This window comes from Micropterus dolomieu, linkage group LG12, assembly GCF_021292245.1.
Source record: "Micropterus dolomieu isolate WLL.071019.BEF.003 ecotype Adirondacks linkage group LG12, ASM2129224v1, whole genome shotgun sequence".
NCBI classification, from domain to species: Eukaryota; Metazoa; Chordata; class Actinopteri; order Centrarchiformes; family Centrarchidae; genus Micropterus; species Micropterus dolomieu.
The window spans coordinates 20,455,466-20,468,739 of NC_060161.1; the positions used below are offsets into that span (position 1 = coordinate 20,455,466).

At 41.9% G+C, this 13,274-nt stretch overlaps 1 protein-coding gene across 5 annotated transcripts in view; it reads left to right on the forward strand.

The window, feature by feature from the left end:
• stim2b (stromal interaction molecule 2b) overlaps positions 1-13,274 on the forward strand; it is a 48,737-nt gene that overhangs the window by 14,159 nt on the left and 21,304 nt on the right. For all 5 annotated transcript variants that reach the window (XM_046064844.1, XM_046064843.1, XM_046064839.1 and 2 more), the window contains one exon: positions 9,030-9,160. In XM_046064844.1, coding sequence (XP_045920800.1) covers positions 9,030-9,160 — 131 coding nt within the window. The remainder of the gene's footprint in view (positions 1-9,029; positions 9,161-13,274) is intronic.

Consider the following 13,274-nt stretch of genomic DNA (forward strand, 5'->3'; position numbering starts at 1 on the left):
CAGTGTTATTAATTTGGGGGCATTTGAAATTGATCTTCAAGTATTCATAAGTGATCGAATTTCCCAATTAGGTGTTCAGTTGCCTGCAAGATTCAAAAGATTATTTATTGCGTCCATACACATTTGGTTTCCTTCTTTTATTTGTTTATCCAATTCGTGACAAGGTCGGGGACCATGGGGTACCATACCCTTAAAGAGATGCTTCTCAGAAGTCCAGTGGGAAAGTCTTAACCCTCAGCTTTTCTTTCCTGAGGCCACAACACAGACGAGGAAAACATAATCACTCTTGTGGTTATCCAGGCTGCATCTTCTACACACTTGTGGGCAGGATTTAGACTAAAATCATTTACTTTGCCTTTGTAATCACTAGCTGCGCAAGAACATTAAATCCCATTACTAATTGGCTAATGCATGTTGAGTGCGCATCATGCTTTTCATTGTTCTTTGTTAATTGTTAAAGCCTAGCATGTGATCTCTTCCTCAGACCAGCAGACGGCTGGTCTGACATACAGTCCATTAACCTTATATCCAGAAGAGCATGTCAGGGGCAAAGTGAGATAAGTAAACGAGTGCTTGGCCTCTTCACGTCTTTTCATTCTCCTCTCCTTATTTTCTTCCTCGGGACGCATATATATCACACATCTCGTGTTCAGGGCTGCTATTGAAACATTCCAGGGACGCCGGAGCGCGAGGAGCGTCTCCTTTTGTGGAAGTTTTTAGATCAGAGCCAGGCCCCCACCCCCATTTGCCCTCTATTTTTTAAAGATGTGGCCTAAGCAGAGGATTACTGATGCTCATTAAGGTGGTTTAGATGAGTAAGTGATACCAGTGGAAATGACTGGGTTCAACTGGTCAAAGATGATTCCCCATCCCACACTGAACCAGAGAAAGGGAAGTAGAAGGCTTGTATCTATTCAGTATTTTAACATTTTTTAGATTCTACTTTTGCAAACTTAAAGGTGCCCTCAGAGGTGCTGTTTACATTCAGTGTTTCCCTCAAACACAACGGGGACCCACTTGTAAAAACATTGCTCCAAACTCCACAGGGTGCCTTTAATGTACTCATAGACCCTGCTGAGCCCTAAATGAGTCGGACCTTTTATTCATTGAAAGTCCAGACGCTTTTGCCTGAGCTGCTCCAGCTCCACCTGTATTGTTTGTAAAACCTGTTTGCTTCTTACAGTTTTTACAGGGAAATGGTGACAAAGGTGGATCAGGTTTAGTTGAGACATGTCAAACGTCTGGAGCCCGGACAGTGTACCTTAGTGTGTGTGTGTGTGTGTGGTTTTGCAAGAAGTTGTTTGGGCTTGGAGTCAGACTCTGTGTATGTGTAGGTGGCTCTTAAAAGAATCATGGGTGTGTACGTTAAAAAAAATAAAAAATGAAAGATTTTTTGACTCCAACTCCAAAAAAAAATGGAGTACTTATGCGTTTGTGTGTGACACTGTGCTTTTTTTGTTTGCTCATCGGTGATTTTGCAGTGCCACAGTCTCCTTCCATGCCCAAGGGCACCCCGGGGAGTTAGAAAGCTCACCTGTCAGCGCAGCAGTAGCTCAAACATAACAAAAGCCCAAAGCCTGGCAAGTAAATACTGCTTTCTTCTGCAAGTGCATCGAGATGGGAAATCAATCGGATAGAGACGTTCGCTATCATCTGTCAGATCCTTTTCCCCTCCTGCTTTCCTGTGTCACTCAGAGAGGTCAGTTTTTTTAAATGTACGCTCATGACGCGTCCATCTTCGCAGCTAGTAACACCTTCTGTATCTTGTTTCTTCCTCTTCTATTAAACCACCCTCCTTTTCTGCCTCACTCTCTCTCTCCGACCCTCTGCACTAGCTGGTGGTATGTGGAGGCAGCTAATGATATTGGTGTCTTATTAATGGCTGCTGATGAGCTGAAATGGTAGACTCTCCAGAAGCTTTATTTACTTGCCTTTAATACTGACCCGTCAGCTTGACTTATGACAGCGCCATATGGGCACCAGTTACAGGGGACAAGTCGGGTACATACTGACCCCCCTAACACGCACACCCTCCAACTTTAACACAATTTGGATCATCTAATTGATGTATTTAAAACAGTGCAATTAGGATTTCAGCATAATTCACAACACACACAGACATAACTTCCAAGTGATCACAAGAGTCCCCAGGAGCAGAGGTTGACTAACCCATGACTGCCGAAGCAATCAATAAAATGCAGGAATTTATCTGAGTAAACTCAACATCTCAGTCGTCATCCATATGGTAAGTGCACACATCATAAACGTGTGAAAGCTGATAAGAGTTTGGCACGGCGCCCTGCCTGTGGATCTGATGAACTGCTGACACAGTGTGGTAATGTGCTGCTTGGTGAAAGGTTCACCACTGGGTGCACTTTGCTGTACGGAAAGCTGAGGGACACGCCCTTGGTCAGAGACTGGTAAAAAAAAAATACAAACAATAGAGTTCAGGCCCCAGTGTCTGCAATGCTGAATGCTGTTCCTGAGCAAGACAAGAGTCCCGAGCAGCAGCAGATCAAATCGTATTCTCTTATCTGTGTCCAGCTGACTCATATTGTTAATTGACGGAATAGGTTACTACTGCTGAGACGTACAGTGTTTTAAAGCTGACAATAAAGGAAGTACACCAAAAATATTGTTGGACAGTTTGCGCAAGTATTAGAAAATCTAATTTTATTTGAATCAAGTAGGATTTTTCTTTTTTTATTATTCTATAGTCAGTCTAATGTTTAAAGGTGAAGTTGAGTCTCCCTTTAATTAACCAACCCGAACTTCTCCTGCAAGTTAATTCTAGCTAATATTTCCACACACGTCTTTTAGTGGGGCTGGAATCTGTGACTTATTCCTCAACACAGGTTTTTCTCTTTAATGAGTCATAAATTAAGGTTTTAGACACAAATGAAAACGGACCCATGTTAAAAAAAGCCCCACACGTTGTGGGACTGTTGTAAAAAGTACTTTTTCCATTGCAGGGCACAGATTCGAGCATTGTGTGAAAGTGGATGTGGCTCAGGATCAGGTCAAGTTCCTTGAAGCTTTGATGCTACTAATGTTGTATGTATGAGGCCACATGCTTTACATGGATGTTGGGCAAAAGCATGGGTAGTATGGTGGGAAAGGAACTCACAGAAGTGTGGCTTTTGGGTCAATCATACAAACATTTTCATCCGTAATTTATTGATTTCTGAGGCTAAACCTGACCTAATTAGGCTTCAGCCGCAGACACAAATACTGTCTGACCCTAGCAGCTCATGTCCCCAGAGTATCTGAGAGGTGTTCACCGTCAGGGGGCTGAAATATGAAGAGGAGACACTCTTCTGTGTGCAAGTGAGCTCTCTCTCATCTGTTTTAGCAGGTGGTGTGTTCGCTGACTTGTTCTCTAATCTGCTTCCATGTCACCTCATCCTGGTCTGCTTGTTGAGGCCGCCGCCTGCGCTGCCATTCAGGGTGTGTATGAGTAGGTGCCGTATGTGTGCACAAGGTGTGTGTCCTTTGAAATGTCTGTGTCTTAGAGAGAGAGGGAGTGAGAAGCAAGCAGGAATTAGCGGAGGACACGGAGAAGCATCTCGGAGCAGTTTGCAGGTAATAAGAGGCGATTTCAGCCCCCCTTGGCTGCACAGAGTCGTGTTTCAGGTCCATCATAACCTGCTGTCTTAATTCAACGTCGCCTTGGCCCATACCCACCCGCTCCCCTCCCATAGCACAGATACTTTTTCACTGAAACTGACTCCTCATCCAAGATCCGGTTTTTAAGTAAGGTGAGGGGTGTGCATTTCACTTACATCACTTATATATTGTGATTCTGTCTTGGTATTTTTATTGTCACGATATCTTCCCTACCCTCCCTGTGGCATTCAGTCACAAGCCCATTAGTACCTAAAGACATGTGAATCTTTCAAAACGGGTCACAAATATAGAGTGTTATTTTTGAGTAGCAAAGACAGCTGGGTACTGTAGTTATTACATTTGTTGGGAACTATTTAAAGCTGTGGGTTAACACACATTTGGTGCAGTACTTCACTGAGTATTTACGGAAGCAGGACAGTGTATATGGGAATGATCAGTAAATCGTTGGTTTTGGTCTTTCCATGAGATTTGTTGACAATCCATCCTTTTGATGTATTGCAGTGTGTTTCTGTTAAGATAAAAATACTTAAACCACTTAGACCGGTTGCATAAATACAAAATCCAGTCCTGTCGCAGCACTGATTGGAGCACACACAAGAATTGGAATGCAGAAAAACTAATTTTTGGCCGACGCTGCCACTTCTCTCATATCAGCACATTAAACCTGCGTGAGAAAATGTATTTTTAATGGCACTTTGTGAAGATGCCTAACGTGGCCCAGAATGTGGTGGGCTTTTTGGCGAGCTAGGTCCGCTTTATCACATTTAGTTGTATAAACATGATGTCCACATGTCTCAAGGGATTGGGATCAACTAAGGAAGTCCCCAAAAAGTCACCGTAACCATTCAGACTGTGTGCTTGTCCTGTCACTACCTAACTAGCTTTCTGTGACTGTAAAGACTCAACCTTATTAATCAAAATGCGTACATTGTGCAGGAAGAGGAAAAAAAACTATTTTGAAGTGTTGGGCTTCACTTTAAAGGAAGCAGCTGACAGCTAAATGCTTTTATTATCAGATTCTTTTGAACCAAACCTGCCCCCCTCTGTGACAGCTTGCGCACATTTGTGAGCTAAAGTGAATTCCTGTACAACTGCTTTCCTGCTTGCCTGCGTGTGTGTGTTTGTGCAAGGGAGACCTCTGCCATTGTTGGGCTTCTACATCCTGACAACTTGGAGCGTGATGGGTTAAAAATAACCCAGCGCTTTCCAATTTTGTCATCTTTTGGGACCGCTTTTCCCGCCTGTTTTGATTTGGCGTGCGTCCCCCTGGAATGCTCGGGGTCGCCGACGGCCACTTCCTGTCACAGCTGTCCCTTAAATGTATTAAACATACCCAAAAATAGGACACCAGGGAAGTAAAGGCTTGTGCTTTTATATTTCTGAATTGCACACAAGGTGGCTCAGCCTAAATACTGTCAGCGAATGACAGCGTTTTTTGTTTGTTTGTTTTGTTTTATGTTAGGATTATCTTTTCCTCTGAGTTTCAGAAGAATAGCTGGTTCATGAAAGGAACAGAATTAGGACGCCAGTATTGAAAGAAATGGCAATAAAAAATGATCACCGTCGTGGAAGGTGGTTTGTAAAAGTTATCAATTCTGATGTTTCTGCAAAACAAAGAATTAAAATTGAACAGGAAGTCACAACAAGACGTGCAGCCGTGTGTGTGTGTGTGTGTGTCTGTGTTTATGTAAAACACGAGTAAAGCATTTGAGTTTTGTGCCTGTTTAAATAACCAAACAGCCAAATAGATATGCATGCTATGCAAACAACAGGCTATGTAAACTGCACTGGCAAGCTATTCAAATGCATTATGTAACCCTATTTTATAAGCATCAGATGCTTTTTGGCTGCACACAGACTTACACATAAGGCTGATCTGAAAGAGCCTCAATGTGTCGATAATTCTACGCCATATCTTCATCCAGTGCGGTTATCTTAAAGTGGGAAGCTGAAAACAGAAGCAGTGTTTTGTGGTTGATGTTTCATTGTTTTTGTGCTGCACAGTGCTTAGAGTAATTACGGCACGTGCGCTTTATGCACCGTTTTGTAGCAGTCAGGCAGGTCAAGCCTTGATTGGTACACGCTATGTTGTCATACCAGGAAGTGGCTGGGGATTTTCTAATTGGCTTAGTCAAAACACAAGCTAATCATTTTGTTCAGTGCTGCCTCCGTCATGTTAGCTGTGGTTTCACTCGCTCCGGCCAACCTGCTGTGTCTGTTTACACGAAAACAAACCACCTCTGTGTTATTCAACCTCTGTGTCGTCGTGAGGCTCAGTCCACTTGCAGGCCTTTGCCAGTGCCAGTTTCTCCACTTGACCTGGACATCCTCCCCAGTGTCCTCTCATCCAGACTTAGCCCCGGGCACACGTCCAATCAGAGGTCTCCTTTTGCTTCTTCTCTGCATTGCCAAGTGGCAACCCTATAACTGACGTGTCAAGTCTTGTTGTTTCAGTAAACTGACCCCACATCAGAAACCCACAGACAATGCCACATGGTCGCCTATACAGCTATACTGTACGTGCTGATGCATACTTTTTTTAAAACATGCATTCAAAATAGCTATGACTTATTTGCAAGTTTGTTCAGTATTTGAGAGTCGGCAGTTTGAAGTTTTAGGAAATCCGTTTCTTCGCTTTGTTGCAGAGAGTTAGATTAAAAGATTGATGTCACACTTGTCTGTGTGTTAACTATGGAGCTAGAACAGGCAGGCGCTTAGCTTAGCATAAAGACTGGAAACTGTTTAAACAGCTGGCCTGGCTCTGTCCAAAGGTAACAAAAAAGACCCATAACTTTAGTTTTTACACTTGTTGGTTTTGTACTGGTTAAACAAACGAGATGTTATGTGTTAATTTGACAGGTATTTTTTGTTTACATTCCCCTGTTTTTAGTCTTTATGCTAAGCTAAGCTAACCCCTGCTAACCACTGTCTCCAGCTTCATATTTACCGTGCGGAGGAATCAATCTTGTCAAGTGAAGCAGTATATTTCCTGAAAATGTCAAGCTTTTGAACTCATGCTTTTTAAAAAAATGTGAATATGTTATAAATAAAATAATTTACTGAGTTTCTGCAGTAACATTTTGTGGATCCAAAAGCACTACGTTTACAGATATTTATTTTCTGTCTCTTGTTTATAGTTTTTGTGTGCAGGTTTCTGGTGGGTTTTTTTTTCCTGTTGGCCAGATAGCTCCTTTGATACACAACTCATCGCCAGCAGCAAAGCCTGATACATGCATTTGGCCGGTGTGTTGCTGTCTGCTTGCTGTTTGGTTCTTCCTGTGTCTCCCTCAGCTGCTGTGCGGCTTTGTGTTTGGTCTGAAACTGTTGGCAAACAGGGAGCGTCATTATTTGGTCGGCTTGACAAGGCCGTGGCACTACTTAGGCTGACATTAAACAAACATTTAAAGGTTTAACAAATTGTTTCTGTCATTTTTTGTCCAGATGATGGAGCGGTGGATTTAACATTGTGACTTAAATCTTCTTAAAATGTGGTTTTGTGCCTATATGTGTGCTTTTGTGTACGAGCCACTGTTTCTGCGGCTGTGTGTGTTTTGTGGCTCCACTGAGACAGTATGGCTCCTGGCCAGCTCAGACTGTCCGTCGCTTGGAGGGCTGGAAGTAATGGGCTCATTTCCCTGGTGGGACGGGAGGGGGACTGAATTAAAACAAGTGGGGGATGCCTGGGGACGCTGCGGGAATGACAACAGCACACGAGAGAGTCCAGCAGGAACGCTGAGTGCTTGTAAACACATTTCATAATTTGTCCTTATTCCAGATCACACAAGGAAGTGGCCAGAATTTTAACAAAGACCTGGAGAACAGGTGTGGTCACCCCCCTTGGAGGCAGGTGGAGCCAGGTTAGCACAAACTAGTGGTCGACCTTTATGGATTTTTGAAGGCCGATGCCATTATTTAGAGATCAGTGTGGCCGATGGCTGAAATATATAATACTGTTATCATAATAAAGAAAAGTCCTATATAATTCTGTTATTCCATGCAGATACAATCTAATATACATGCCTATCTTAGTCAGTATGTTGTTGTTTTAGAAGGAATTTTTATTAATGAAATAGAAAAATACATTGTGTTCATCTGTAGATTTCAGAACGTGGCTGGTGTTTAAGGGAGAGTGGGGTACAGTTTGTTAGAGGTGACATCACTCAATTGCATTATCCTCTACAGTATAACTATATATTTAACGCTGGCCAGTATTGGTGTTAGATTATATTTGCTGTCATTTCGGAGAAACATGTTAACATTTACAATGGTGACTGAGGACATTTAGTGCTCCAAACTAAATTTTTCACCACATTCCCAAAACTCACAAGGTGGACGGTTGACATCGTTCCACAGCAGCTGCACTGACCAGGCTGCCTGCAGATGCGCCTGCAGACATTAATTGTTTATCGGCCTTGTGAGTGCAGGTATCGGCTGATGCCGATAATCTCAAGGGAAACAAATACTATGCGAGGGACAATCAATATTTTTAACTTCTACACCACAGCTAGTGACTGTATCATCCCAAGTGGTTCATAACATTATCACCTCTTTACAATGCAAAATCAGAAGTTTATGCAAAGCTAAAGCTGCAGCTCAAAGTGACTCTGCCACTCAAGACACCTGGCATTTGGATATAATTGAAATCAAAGTATATCGCATGGATGCCAATAAAAATTCATCTACAATATTTTCTCAATTAATTGATTATGATCGTTTCATCTGTATAACACCAGAAAACTGTTAAATATGACGTTTTTTACAGCCTAAGGTATAATTTTATTATAATAAAAGACAGTGGACAGTCTCAAATGTTTGGTCTGTCGAGAGGCTAATCGATTAACAGACCAAACATTGCAGCTCTGGACGCAGGAAAAAAAGATTTTAACAAGTCGGCTTACTCTCAAGGAGGAAAAAGGGATTTTCTTGAGTCATCGAATAGACTACTAAAACAAAACGTGAACTATCTTTGCAAAACACAACCTCACGTTACTACAGTAAGATGTGTCATTATGTTTTGCTCTGAATGTAATCCCCATTTTGCAGCAGGTACCGTCTCCTGTGTGCCAAGTATGCAGTTTTCAGTGAACCACATGGCAGCAATTCCTCGGAAGTCATGGTGTTTTGAATTAGCATCTGTGCCAGAGCTCATTTTAAGTTGGCTGGAACAAACGCTGCAGAGGCAGCCTTCACCTGGAAGCTACTGTTGGCTCACAATAACTCAACAATTATATTTACTGCTATAACTCTAAGTGACACGGAACGAGGAAGTATGCTGATTGCTCTTTTGTTTGCTCCTCGCACATACAGTAAATCAGTGTGATCATTGTGTACATTTACTGTCTGCTTCTTAACCCTCACTTGACCCTTTGCCTCTGACCTGATTTTTTTTGGTCCCCCTGCAGACCCCTGTCTTATAGTGATGCCGCCATGCGTTGGCGAAGCCGACCGCTTCAGTCTGGAGGCGCTGCGGCACATCCACAAACAGCTGGATGACGACAATGACGGGGGAATAGAGGTCAATGAGAGTGTGGAGGTGAGCTTTGCGAATGTATGATTTTGGGTATTATGGCATGAGGATCTGTGACAAAGCACATGCGTTCTAAATGGTACCTAATGCAAAATGTTGGATCTTTAGGCTTAAGTAGTGGTTTTCAGCCTGGGGGCCAGACTTCCTGAGGGGCTCCCAAAGTAAATATGAGGTGGTCATCAGATGATTGAAGGGATAACAAAGTTTTTCAAACACAAAATTATGTATATTTTTACAGACTTTTATCTAAGTTTTGTTTTCTTGTGAAATACTGAATGATGATTTTACCTCTTAAAGGTACAGTGTGTCATTTGTGGCCACATGCTCCAAACAAATAGGAGGCAGCATGTAGCCTCCACCTCCCCCTCAGCCAGGCTAATCTCTAAGTTGATTCTTCTGCAACAATGAAGTTAAAAGGCCCATCGCCTTGTGTGATGATCTGCAGGGAGGTGCTCCTCTCTGTCACTCTGTTTAGACACAACTGACAAATATGTGAAATAAGTACGTCATTTAAAAAACACAATAACAAACAGCAGTGATGCTATTTCCAATAGTTATAGTGGATGCAGCAAGGCGTTTTGGGAGGTTTCTGCAGTCTGTGTATCCCCAGATAACGACAATTAAATCACCAGTCTGCCATCCTTTCTAAGGTAGACTACCACTACTTTGATACGGGTCTCTCTCTCTCTAGATGCGCTTTCTCACAGTGCTAGATCAAATAAATGACTTTTAATTAATATTTTAAGTATTATTCATACTGGTTTAAATAAACCATTTGATGGTATGTCCCGTTTTTGCTGAGCAACTCTTAACTAATTAAAGTCCTGTCTCATATAGACACCTGTCCCAAATATATGCAGGTTGAGTTAATTTTATTAATTACTTATTAATTAAAGACTAATTGCCAGTTAGCTCTGTAAGTGAATTGGCCGTACATAGAAAATAAATAGTAAAGTAAATATTGAGTTTACAAAGTAAACTGTGTGTAACAGCGAAAAGCAATGGGTCAAGCTTTGTAGCTCTGGTACAAGTCAAATCATTTTTAATATTAAATCGCAGGAATGAGCCAAATTGGTGTCAACAATTTTTAACAGTGACATATTAATCAGAAACGCACACAGATCCTTTTCACAGACATTACACCATCAGTTTAAGCCAAGAAAGGCAAATATATTTTATATTTGTAGTTTTATCTGGATTTTATTTTTTATGCACAAATATATACGCACACATACAAATACATGCTCACGTGACCATCCTGCCCTTTGAAAGGCATTACGAAATGTTAAACGTAAAGCACTTACCGACCCGTAAAGTTGTGGTCAAACTTTGCTAGTGAACATGTAACTTTATATGATGTAGTTGAAGAATGGACGGAGTGACACTGGTATTGTGAGTGACTAGAGAGGTAGAACTGACACCTGAGAGCAGTCAGACCTGCCGCGCCCTCTGGGTATTCAGCAACCTCTTACATTTAAAGGAAACCACTTGGGATCATGGTTACATTCTGTGTGTGTGTTTGTTTGTGTGTGTTTGTGGATGTGGGTCTGAAGAGAAAAGGGACAGGTTTCTTTGAGTGACTAGAGGGGTAGAGCTGACACCTGAGATCAGTCTGACCTGCCGCGCCCTCTGCTTCTCTTGGTAATCAGCAACCTATTAAGTTTAAAAGAAACCACTTGGGACCATGGACACATTCTGTTTGTGTGTGTGTGTGTGTGTGTGTGTTGGCAGGAGTCATTTTTAACTGGCTGAGAAGTGCTGGTGTGAGAAACGGTTATACCCTGCAGCCCTGCTTTGGCCCTTCGGTAAAGAGCTGGTTCCCAGCTTAAGACTCCTGAGGGCTGCAGTGTTTAAACTGGCCCCCAGCCCACATTAAGGCGATGTGCATCTATGCATATATCTGCTGCCTGTTTTTACTGTGCTGTATAGGTGTTGCACATTTCCCCCTGCCCTGTTTTCACACTTTGTCTTTATAAGGGCAGTGTTTCTTTCCAGCAGTAAGCCCTGGTTGTTTTTGGCCGCCACTCATTACTGAGGATTTCCAGGCTTCTTCTCTGGGCTCAGGCAGAGCAGGATTTCATAACATGATTGATGCCCCTTTCACAAAATAAGTGGCTGTCTATCAGTTATGGAAGAAGGACACTGTCATGTGACCAAGAGCGTAGGAACAAAGCAAAACAAGTGGATTTTCACAGGTTAACTGACATTAAACGGTAACATCTGTAGTTATCAATCTGGACCTTATTTTCCGATGTTTTTGTGTCTCGTGACTAATTGGGACGACATTTTTTGAAATTGGTCCAGTATTGAGCATCAAAGCCACCACAAAAAATTATTTTACTTCTCTTCAGAAGAATGTTATTGACTTTGGTGTTTTGAATCCTTGAAACAAATAAGTCACACAAAAACACAAATAAACTAAGCGTCGAGACCAGCAACTCCGGTGTTCTGCAAGGTAAAACATCTGTATTTATCAATGGAGTCTGGTGGCTGTGATGAGAGCAAAAAAAAGGGTCTATCTCTGTAGTGATCCTTTCCATGATGTTGTCAGACACTTATGATAACAATCTCAGTTAGTGGCAAAAACAAGCTCTTCAGTGGACGTGCTTTGACGGGGCGCACTTGCTCACAAGGATTACGTTGGAGCCCTGTCTCGCTGCTGCCAACTGCAGCGCACTTGCTCATTTCTGGACCAGTTTCCAAAAATGTTAACCCAGTTTGTCACGTAGACACAAAAACATGGGACAATAAGTTCTAGGTTGAAAAATACCAAAGTTATCCTTTAAGTGAAAAGACTTGCCTGGTCTTTGCTGCAGGGGTGATGCAGATACTGTTTACCGAATAACAGCCATTGCATGAAGAAAATCAAAGAAACAGTACACAGCCATTTTGAAAACTTATTATTTAACTATGCATTTATTCATATTGGCTACAAAAAATGCTCAAATTCATGGCCTTTGTGCAACTTTGAATCAAAGTTATGTTCAAGGCTTTCAGGCCTAAAACACAATGTTTTACTTGACAGCACACTTTAAAGTGGCCTTAAAAGAGAGCTCACTAAAAAGGAGCACTCAGCTGAAAGCCCCTGCTTGAGAGGATGAGTAAGATGAGAGGATGGACATATTTGTAATGTTACAGCCGTGGTCAGGATATCGAGTTTTTTATGACATGCATTTCAGAGATTCTTAACGCTTGTGGTAAAGATGATATGAGTGGTGATACATGGAGGCAATGATACCACTGGCTTTTGGGTAAAAAATATTGAGAATCCTGTCTTTTGACAGATTTGTGAACAATATTTGAGAGAAATGGGTCTTGTGCACATAGAGAAAGTCTTAGATCTTTGAGTTCAGCTCATGATGAATGGGGGCAAAAACAAAAGTGTTGCGTTTTATAATTTTGTTCAGTGTAGATTCAAGGCAGCATGAGATTGTCCATGCAGCAAGAAAAAGGTCCAGGCAGACAAAGAGAATATTTACTGGTTGTTTTTGTTCAGGCAGTCTAGCAATTTTGGCTACAGCTAAGTCGTTTCACACGTATTAATGGTATTTTGATTGCAGGTCATTTGTCATGGCCATTTTCAAGTAATGCATGAACCAGACACTGACACGTTGCGCTATCACAACCGCTTTAGTCATGGTCTTAACTGGAAGATCTGAAACACTATCTATTCACCTTTCAACAGTTGAGCTTTAGCTAACAACTTTCTGTAGCCTAATAGAAAGCGGCCTTATCAGGAGTGACTTTGAGTTACCTGGTAGCGCTGAAACGTAACATTTCCTTTAATGTTAAAATTCCCCTGTGACTTAACAACAATCGGTGATGCTAAGTTACAGGGAAATGAACCCACAGATATATTAACGCCTACCCATGTTTCACAGTTTATATCACCACACATGATTTCCAGAAGTTGCAATGGTCACCACAGCAAAGTAATCCAGAGCATTAAAACACCTCTGGACCCAGTAACAATGTGTACCTTCCACATGATAATGTGGAGTGGTGGAATGCAAACAAGGAAGTGGTGAGGTGGATCAGAGAGAAATAGGTTACGTAGTGAAGCAAACGGATTGATTTTTGTCAGAATGAGTTGGCATGATGAGGGTAAAAGGTCGGTTTT